At 44.0% G+C, this 10366-nt stretch overlaps 1 protein-coding gene across 6 annotated transcripts; it reads right to left on the bottom strand.

The window, feature by feature from the left end:
- Window positions 1-698: 698 nt before the first annotated feature.
- LOC123161794 (uncharacterized) lies at window positions 699-5370 on the bottom strand. Of its 6 annotated transcripts, none has more exons than XM_044579611.1 (8): window positions 4835-5370; window positions 4248-4461; window positions 3765-3852; window positions 2625-2683; window positions 2427-2516; window positions 1969-2059; window positions 1546-1659; window positions 699-946 (listed from the first exon to the last, which is right to left on the bottom strand). In XM_044579611.1, exons 1-3 carry the CDS (start codon window positions 5137-5139, stop codon window positions 3823-3825), a joined length of 549 nt encoding a protein of 182 aa, XP_044435546.1. In that variant the 5' UTR covers window positions 5140-5370; the 3' UTR covers window positions 699-946; window positions 1546-1659; window positions 1969-2059; window positions 2427-2516; window positions 2625-2683; window positions 3765-3822. The 6 variants fall into 6 exon arrangements, with proteins under 6 accessions (XP_044435546.1, XP_044435541.1, XP_044435545.1 ...); XM_044579606.1 differs by having other exon boundaries at window positions 4270-4461; XM_044579610.1 differs by having other exon boundaries at window positions 2427-2683.
- Between the last annotated feature and the right edge of the window lie 4996 nt (window positions 5371-10366).

The following is a 10366-nucleotide window of genomic DNA, read 5'->3' as shown; positions in this document are numbered from 1 at the left end:
AACAACGTCGCCGCGAAGAAAAGGAACACCGACATGGCTTTCCTGATGGGCGGGGCGGACATGCTCCAGAGCAACGACGAGAAGCTCAAGGCGTGGTACCTGGTGCAGCGCGGCCTCATCCTGAACGAGCTGCCGACGACAACGCCGACGACGCCGACGACGCCCACGGCCACACGGACGCCAAGCCCAAGCGAAGCCTCTACATCGCCGCCCAGCAGTGTCGAAGCCGCGCCGACGCAGCCCAACACCGAAGCAGCTCCGACACCGCCGAGCTCGCGCACGCCGACTCCGCGAACACCTGGGACCAACACCGCCGAGTGAACCGACGCCGCCGAGGAGGCGGCACTCTGTTTTTTTGTAACGCCAGACTACGCCCGATCGCCGGATTTGCGGCGTCTTTTGAGAGCGGGAACAACCAAGTTTGAATTTACCGCATCCTGAGGCCGACGCGTGAGTGCGTGACTGGAAGCTAGCTCGCCCCCAGGGGCCGAACTAGCGCCGGCACGGCCCCAAGATGCTCTATTTAGTCGCCCTGGGGGCCGAACGGCTGGAGATGCCCTAAGAAGTCGGAGGAGAGAGCACTCATCTTGTGGTAGGCTTATTACTTACTAGGTAGGAAATGCAACTTGCCGCACCCGACAGCGCTGACAGGTACAGTTATATCCAATACGGAAATACAATCATTGTTTCATTGCGAATTTAGAAAAAAAACATATATTGGTTCGATACAGTGCCATACAATGAAGTTTCATTACATGACATTGGTGTATATTTGGAAAAACAACAGAAAATACCAAAAGCATCATTACAACATTACAAAATCAGGCCATAGCGGTAGTACCACATAGGATTCATGGACCTGATCCAGTCCTAACTATCCAATACACAATATATAATTCACAGCTATACATCATGATAAGTCCAAATAGTGATTGTTAGTTATCATCTGAAAAAAGCACAAAACAAAAAAGCTTAATCCAAAAAACCAAAATATAATCATATACATGAGAAGGCACCTATGTTAATATAGCTCATCACAGAGAAATGCCAAAAAGTCAAAAAAAGTTTAACTGGAAAAGTATTCAATCCTCATTTGACATTATGGCATTCAAGAATCCATTACGGCAAGTTTTAGCATCCTGGTTGGTTTAAGTAGTGGGCCAATACTTAATTATACATGCAAGATAGAAAGTAAAAATCGACTAAAATCTGAATAGAAAGGTCAATGATTGCAGCAGGGGGTATCACTTCTGTGAAAAAACTATACTTCCACACTTTCAATGGTAAAATATGTAAAATAGCTTTACCGCCAATAGGTCGAGCAGTTGGAAGGCACAAATAAATAGATTAACTTAGGAAAGAGCAGTTACTATGTATATCATAATTAATATCATGCAGTTGTAGTGTAGTACTAATCAAGAAGAACTGTTTGATAGCTAGAGATTCGAAGTCATGCTTGTAAACTGTTTTCATACTTAAAAGACATAGCAGCAGACCAATGTAGCAAAAATAGGGCTGCCCGTTCTTGAAGAGCAACATACGCACCGTGTCATTGCCATCAATCAGTTGAGCACTTGTAAGGCATAAATAAATAGATTCACTTGCAATAGCTCAGCAGCGACTAACAACCAAGTGCCAAATCCAAACAATGCAGTAGCTCTGCCAAATCCAACACATAATTTCTTAGAAAGTAAAGCAGAACAAAACCAACCCTATAGCAGAAATCAGAATTGCAGACAATAAAATATAAATGTTGCACGTGTATTTCATTCAAAGAGCAAAAATGTCAGGTGAGTAATTGTTGGTGGTAGAATGACATAAATAGCAGATGATGCTACATCCAGAGTTGTTGACGGGAGAGATGCAAAATTAAGTAAGCATTGGCAACTAACCGCCACATCTTCTCAGGTATTATCAATACAATAAAACAGAGCAAGAACATAAATCTACGTGGGGAAATGAGCTTACTGGGCTAGAGGTTGCGCTTGTGCAAGAAGTCCACGTGCCACAGTCACGACATGGCCGCTGTAATTGAGTACATGACATGATAGATTTTGCGCTGGAAAGAAATATAGCTTTTTAGAAATTGGAAGCAGTCTTTCAAATGGTCAACATATGCAACAAGACACCTCTAGCTTCATTAGTTCTAGTAGTAGTACTTTGTAGGCGTGATTTGAGATTCAGTGCTAAAACTAAATTAGCAATTTCTTTGTTTCGGTATGCGCATGATTTACTACTTTTCAGTACTTCAGATTGTGCCTCATGCCTTTTCATCTGAACCAGCAATAGAAGCTGGAGATGTAAATGACTAAATGAGTACCAAGGTCTTAGTAATATACAAGAAGTAAAGGATGAACTGATTAAAACCTAGATGCCACAGTGCATAGGTTTATATATGATATATTAATGGGGCTAGACCAACCAACCTGCAAGAAGCAGGCACGCATGCGTTAGACAACGCTTGGGGAGGCTCGATCGAAGACCTCACCGCTGTTCATGGTGGGCACAAGATGCCTCTGCAGTACGATTTTACATGAAAAGAGGAAAAGGCAACAACCATGGTCAGAACGAGCGGAATCACAAGCGATAAGAAATGGCAGAAGCACTTTCCTGTGGTAAGTTACCCGAAGGAAGACTGGTGGTGCAGGGGTGACCAGTCCGGCGCCGCCGCTGCTTGCCTGGTCTGGAGCGGAAGGAAAGGAATAACATTAGGTCAGATGCAACCAAATCAAATTTTATAGTGGTAGATAAAGTCGTGGGCTTCCTACTGTGCTAAGATGGCCCTTTAGAATTCTACAAAACGGCCAAGATGGCCAATTCTACAAAACGGCTAAGACGTGGGCAAGGCTATGAAATTGTTCATCTTTTTAACAATTCTTTTGCAGGGTCAAAGGAGTACATATATCTGCATAAATTTTGCAACATATTTGTTAGACCAAAACCAGCTTGTATTTTGTTGGCACAAACGACACTGTCAGATAGCATGGCGCATACACAAACCATCAAATTTACAGTCGTTTAACATCGCACCTGATCCAGTCTTATGAAAATTTAGACAGTTAAAAATATTAGCTTACTTACAGCCATATAATTGTTCCAACGACTTAGTAAAACCATTTTCTTACCCTAAAAAAACATTGAAGAGGTGTTCATGTCACTCTTAAAAACTTTTGTACCATTCAACATACCAAGATCATGGATCATAGAGTTATCAAAGGCAAATTGCAAAGACCATGAGCAAAGCCTGGACAAAATATGCATACATCAGGAAATATACTTTTAAACAACTACATAGAAACAATCAGGCAAATCCATGTCCTCTTAGCATTAAGGTCATGGATCATAAAGCAATTAGAGGCAAACTGACAGATCCTTGAGCAGGTTGTAGGCAATGTATGCTATCCACTGGACCAACACAACATCAAAATCATTGCCCCAGCATTCAGTCAGCACACAGAGACAGTTTGAAACACATCTTTCCACCAAGAAGGTAGGTCTGAATCAACAGAAAATATTGGATCTAGCATTCGATAGAGCAACAACAACAAATCTCATCAGTTTATTAGTATTTAAGTAGAATGGCAACCAAAACTATTGTGTAAACAGCCACATTTCCAAAGTTTAGGCTCCAGATAGGTTTCGTATATTCTTTACTCGTGTGACGCATTAACCAGGCTTATAAAAGATAAGCAAAGTGAAAACTCAAACAAAACTCTGAAGCATAACTATTTCCGGTGTAACATTGTCATTGCTAATGCACTAACCTGATACTCTTGAAGCCAGGGGTCAGTAACATGTAACCCGATCCTTAGGACCAGCCAGTTAAAGTTGACTCTCCTTAGTAATTGGCACCTGAATTAACAGATGAAGATTAAAATTAGTCAATATGATGTGATGCCAAAAGTAATGGGATAATATAATCAAGAAACAATTACGTATTGGCGATACAAAAAGAAAAGGTATTAGGTATACTGTTTCACATACAACAACACGAACTCGCCAGGAAATGAACAAATAATCAGGCATCTATGAGCAAACTTTTTTTTTTTGCTTCATGTTCCACTACTTTCTGAAATAGAAATATATAAGCCTCAGCAGCAAGCAGCCAAATAAAGTGACACATTAGTAAGGCTGTACTTTATATTCCATCATAGCAAATCAATCTAAGATGCAGTTTCCAACTTCCAAACGCAATAGAGAGCCAACGGGAGCAGGATGTAAGAACAATGACACTGCAATCAGCGCACCCGGCGCCGGAACAGCTCGTACGTGTTCTCCGGGCTGAGCCGCGTGAGCTCGATGGGGTCGTACGTCAGCCCGCCAGCATAGCCCACCACCTCCAGCCCCGCCGCATCGGTGACCAGCGCCACCCTGCTGCCATTGCCCTCGTCAAGGAGCGACGCCCGGAGGCTGTTCCAGTCGGCAACCGCGATGCTGCCGTCCACGACGACAAGGTACCGCCTGTCGGGCATATAAAATAAAGTAGCTTGGCGATTCAGCAGAATCTACATTGGTTAAATCAAGCAGGCAATCAGTGGAAGTGTCTGTTGCATAGTATAATCATGTGTGCGTTTGATGTCATTTTCAGAGTGTAAAATTCTGCAAGCTGCGTGATAGTTCAGCAGAATCTTTGCTGGCACAACAAGACGAAGATAAAAGACAGCAGAATAATTAAGGATCAAATCTCAGAACAAACAAAATAGGTTCATATCTCTCAACTCTTCGTTTTGGTTATTGATTTCGTCTTTGATTTGGGTGCTGATTTTGGCTGAAAGAAAGAACTGGAGATGACCAACATACAGAAGTAAATTTGGGAGCGTGCGTGGGTGCGTACCAGGCGGCGAGGGTGGTAGCGGAGGAGACGGCCCAGGCGGGCGAGGCCGCGTGCTCGATGTGGTAGGCGGCGCGGTTGGCGGAGATCTTTTCAAGCCGCTTCCTGATCTGGCGGACGCGCGCCAAGAGGTCGTGGCGGAGAAAGTCGTTGAGCGCGTCCTCGGCCTCGAAGGCGACGTCGCGGGTCTGGCGCACCCAGACGGCGACGAACTCGTCGCTGCGGAGGCGGCGCCTGCGGTCGGCGTCGCGGATGCCTGGCCTTTTCCTGTAGACGGCGTGCTCCTCCCAGAAGAGCAGCGGCAGCATCCTCTCCTCCTAATTATGTACGCGCAACCTCGATGGAGAAGCGGCGGCGCGAGCGGCAGGTCCTCGATCCGCTCATTCCTCCCTGTGATGGCGAACGGGATGGGAGGAGGAAAGGATAGAGGGAGAAGGCATGGTGGCTGCGCCAGGGGACGGGAGGACGGGAGGCGGCGGCGGCGGCGGCGTGGAGAATGCGGGAATGAGGAGCGGGGGAAGTGAGGAGATGAGGAGAGAGGACGACGCTGTGCGTGCCCTATCGACCCCCCTCTCTACGGACGCGAAAATACGAAAATGCCCTCGGCGGCCACCAAGTTTTACAGGCGGTGGCACGACCCCTGAGCCCGTATGAACAAGCACCGGACGCGCACAGCTTCGCTGTCACTGACAGTAAAGGCCCACCCACAACGCAGCCCACCAGTCAGCGAGATAAGAAAAAAAAACCTAAGTAAAAAAAGAAGCATCACTATTCATTGGTTGTCGCATCAACTCGATCCAACGGCCAGGATAATCCCATCAAAATATCCTACGGGCAGAACTTCTTTGGACAGCTAATCGGACGGTCCAGAGGGCAAGTGCCCTGAGAAGGCTCCATTTTAGGACTCCAATGTAACAATGGTATATGCTTTCAGCAGTTATCCTCTCCGCACTTGACTATCCAACGTTTACCATAGACTAGACCTTCAGTGTCTTTTTACAAGTTATTAAACGTTGATGCTTCATATTACCCTGATGGGTCAGGTGCAGCCTCGGCAATACTGCGCGATCATCAGGGGTGAGCTGTGGCTGGTTCCTCCTGCGTGTTAAACAACTTGTTGAGCGCGGCAACAGCGGAGGCAACAACAGTTCAGAAGGGACTTGATCTTGTTGAATGCCTTGGTTGCAACAAAATAATTGTTGAATCTGATTCACTTGAGGTAATCCAAGCATGCACTGGGGTTGTTGAAATATGGACACCGTATACTGCTATTTTAGTGGATATTTTTCAGAAAGCTTTCATAATTGGTCTGGTCTCTTTTAGTCATTGCCCTCAGAATGCAAACAAAGCGGCACACAATTTAGCTAAGTTAACGTATGAATCAAAAGTAGCAATGTACTGGGACGATGATCCCCCTACTATTTTACTTCCAGACTTTGTTAACGATGTGACAGTCATGTGATGAAATAAAGTGCGCCGAATGGCATTCCCTCAAAAAAAACTAATACACCAGAGGTACGTGGGCGCTGGGAACCATAAGGTTGGGTATACATACACGTTGTTGCTCATCTCCATGGACCCAGCCAGCAACTACTAAAACCGCTGCGTAGTCAATGTAGAAAGCATCCCATTCCGTTCAGCTAGTGGTCGTCGACTAGTATCCATCTGGCCTAGTTCTTGCAGCAATATTTGACGCTCTGGAACTCAAACGACAGTCACCGCTGCAAAGACAGGAGTTGTTGCAAAAACCAACGACAGAGTGGCTGCTGCGTGCGGGGGTAAACGCGCTGCAAGCCGAGAAGACCATGTTGTGAGAGTGGTTTGGCTGTTGCAGGCGTCAGCTTGAGGCTGAGAGCAGCACTGCAAAGCTAGATGGCGGTCTCTGTGACGACGACCCGATTGCTTCGACTACCACGGTGATGCTACGAGGTGTGCTGTGATGGTGGCTAATACGTCTCCAACGTATCTATAATTTATGAAGCATTCATGCTATATTATTATCTGTTTTCAATGATTATGGGCTTTATTATACACTTTTATATTACTTTTGGGACTAACCTATTAACCGGAGGCCCAACCCATATTGCTGTTTTATTGCCTATTTCAGTATTTCGAAGAAAAGGAATATCAAACGGAGTCCAAACGGAATGAAACCTTCGGCAGCATTATTTTTGGGAAGAATATGATCCAGGAGACTTGAAGTTCACGTCAGAAGAGCCTTGAGGAGGCTAGGAGATAGGAGGGCGCCCCCCCCCTACTGGGCGCGCCTCCCTGTCTCGTGGGCCCCTCGAGCACCCCCCGGCCGACTTCTTTCGCCTATATAAGCCTACGTACCCTAAAACCATCGAATATCAAGATAGATCGGGAGTTCCGCCGCCGCAAGCCTCTGTAGCCACCAAAAACATCTCGGGAGTCTGTTCCGGCACCCTACCGGAGGGGAACCCATCACCGGTGGCAATCTTCATCATCCCGACGCTATCCATGACGAGGAGGGAGTAGTTCTCCCTCGGGGCTGAGGGTATGTACCAGTAGATATGTGTTTGATCTCTCTCTCTCTCTAGTGTTCTCTCTATGGCACGATCTTGATGTATCGCGAGCTTTGCTATTATAGTTGGATCTTATGATGTTTCTCCCCCTCTACTCTCTTGTGATGAATTGAGTTTCCCTCTTGAAGTTATCTTATCGGAATGAGTCTTTGATTTGAGAACACTTGATATATGTCTTGCCGTGTTTATCTGTGGTGATAATGGGATATCACGTGCCACTTGATGTATGTTTTGGTGACCAACTTGCGGGTTCCGCCCATGAACCTATGCATATGGATTGGCACACGTTTTCTTGACTCTCCGGTAGAGACTTTGGGGCACTCTTTGAAGTACTTTGTGTTGGTTGAATAGATGAATCTGAGATTGTGTGATGCATATCCTATAATCATGCCCACGGATACTTGAGGTGACAATGGAGTATCTAGGTGATATTAGGGTTTTGGTTGATTTGTGTCTTAAGGTGTTATTCTAGTACGAACTCTTTAATAGATCGATCCGAAAGAATAACTTTGAGGTGGTTTCGTACCCTACCATAATCTTTTCATTTGTTCTCCGCTATTAGTGGCTTTGGAGTGACTCTTTGTTGCATGTTGAGGGATTGTTATATGATTTATCTATGTTATTATTGTTGAGAGAACTTGCACTAGTGAAAGTATGAACCCTAGGACTTGTTTCCTATCATTGCAATACCGTTTACGCTCACTTTTATCATTAATTACCTTGCTGTTTTTATTATTTCAGATTACAAAAACCTATATCTACTATCCATATTGCACTTGTATCACCATCTCTTCGCTGAACTAGTGCACCTATACAGTTTACCATTGTATTGGGTGTGTTGGGGACACAAGAGACTCTTTGTTATTTGGTTGCAGGGTTGTTTGAGAGAGACCATCTTCATCCTATGCCTCCCATGAATTGATAAACCTTAGGTCATCCACTTGAGGGAAATTTGCTACTGTCCTACAAACCTGTGCACTTGCAGGCCCAACAACGTCTACAAGAAGAAGGTTGTGTAGTAGACATCAAGCTCATTTCTGCCGCCGTTGCCGGGGAGGTGAGTGCTTGAAGGTATATCTTTAGATCTTGTAATCGAATCTTTTTGTTTCTTGTTTTATCACTAGTTTAGTTTATAAAAGAAAACTACCAAGAAAATGGAGTTAAGTTTGTCTCATACGCTTCATCTTTTTAATATCTTTCGTGAGTATGATGAAAAGGAAAATTATGCTCAAGTGCTAGAAAAAGAATTACGTAGAATGCTTGGCATGAAATATGTGAATGATGAGCATGATTGCAATGTTGTTAGTATGAATTCCTTGAATATCCATGATGCTAATGATATGCAAAACCACAAGCTTGAGGATGCTATGTTTGATGAATATGATATTTTTAGTCCCCCAAGTTTTGATGAGAATATTTATTATGATGAAAGCATGCGAAAATGCACTTTGGTGCCCGAGCACCATGTAGCTCGATATCCTGAGCGCTTAGTTCCCTCGTGATCTATTTCTCCTGTGTATTCCAAGCCTGTAGACGGTCAATTAACTCCCGGAAGTACTGTATTTTGGGATATGTGCTGTCGGTCGTGGCCCAGCCTATTCATTGCAGTTTCTGTTTGTTTGATACGATTGCTGCAGGGGGCATGTATCAGAACATGTGTTAACTTAGTATTGATTAACAATCAGCGTATTAGGACAAGCGTAATTAGGATTTAGCACTAAATATCATTGCAAAGTGGACAAAAGTATCTCGTGTCCGTCACCAAAACAGATTTGCAGAATCAAGAAGGTTGTACATTTTTTGCGGCGAGAACAAGATTATACTGGATTACAAAATATTCTACAATAGTAATTGTAGATGATGATTAAGTTTATGTCATGGACAGAAGTTCTTCCGTGTACAACTAATGATTCATCAAGAGATGCACAATAATATCTCACATGATGTTTACTAATTTCCTCGGTCTCACGGTATAAGAGAGTTACATTATTGTGCACAAATACATATTTTTTTGCTTTTTAAATTATCCAAAAAATCACTTACGGATATCATATGTACGAATCCTGAACATGATCAAGGATTTTTAGCTAGGGAATGCTTCCCAGAAGATCAACATTATCATTCATGATGATTGTAACCCCTTGATTCAATAACGAAATGTTTTTTTCCCGGAAGAGAAAATTCCACTTGGTAAAAAAAATGGTGACGACTTACACAAGATGGCCATGAACGATTGCATTGGCAAGAAAATTTGGCTGAACAAAATTGGTTGAACACATACCTGAAGTGAGAGCAAATGCTTTCTCTTTTTCTTTTTTTTCTTTTTTTTTGCCGGTGAGAGCAAATGCTTTCAGATGGGAGAAACCATAAACAAAAATATAAACAGGTGCTTAGATCTGGTGATCATGAAAACATACAATTTGGACAAAATCGACAACCATACACAACATATCGACAGAGAATGACGCGAGGCAACTGCCGCTGGAGCTCAAATGGTCAAACACCAAACGTGTCCGGATCTCATGTTCGTTAGCGCTGGTTTCAGCAATGTTCAGTAATGACAAGAGAGAGGGAGGTGACTGCAAAAGGAATCAGAGAGAGGCTACAGGCTTGACAGTTGTTATCAACTTAACATGGGGCCATCACGATCCACGAAGCCATTTCTGTCCGCAGGCACATGCATCCCAGGCGTATAAAGTGCAACGGCACCGCTGTAAATGGACGTATTCCTTTCGTATTGCCAGCCAATATGCATCTCAACGCTCTAGCGGAAGTCCCAGATTCCGAGCTACATGGTGCCCGGGCGCCAAAACGCATTACTCAAAAGCATGCCTCCTATTTATGATGATTATATTGATGAAAGTGGGTTTGGAAGAGTGTCAACTTTAGGAAGTAGTGATCCCACTATTTTGGAGGATGTTGAATCTTATTATGATGAATTTTTTTAGATACGTGAAGATACGTTGATGAACATGTTTTGTTAAATATG

The sequence above is a fragment of the Triticum aestivum genome, chromosome 7B (assembly GCF_018294505.1).
Source record: "Triticum aestivum cultivar Chinese Spring chromosome 7B, IWGSC CS RefSeq v2.1, whole genome shotgun sequence".
Lineage (NCBI taxonomy): Eukaryota > Viridiplantae > Streptophyta > Magnoliopsida > Poales > Poaceae > Triticum > Triticum aestivum.
The sequence above is the reverse complement of the archived record's forward strand: the minus strand, read 5'-3'. Positions and strand labels throughout refer to the sequence as shown.

What these genes read in the sequence shown, in the direction of transcription:
- LOC123161794 (XM_044579606.1), bottom strand. Translation starts at nt 5,139, where the DNA reads ATGCTGCCGCTGCTCTTCTGGGAGGAGCACGCCGTCTACAGGAAAAGG. An exon ending in CGGCTCAGCCCGGAGAACAC is followed by an intron (nt 3,853 to 4,269) that starts GTACGAGCTGTT and finishes CTGTTAATTCAG; the next exon opens with GTGCCAATTACTAAGGAGAG. An exon ending in CCTGGCTTCAAGAGTATCAG is followed by an intron (nt 2,684 to 3,764) that starts GTTAGTGCATTA and finishes CTTCCGCTCCAG; the next exon opens with ACCAGGCAAGCAGCGGCGGC.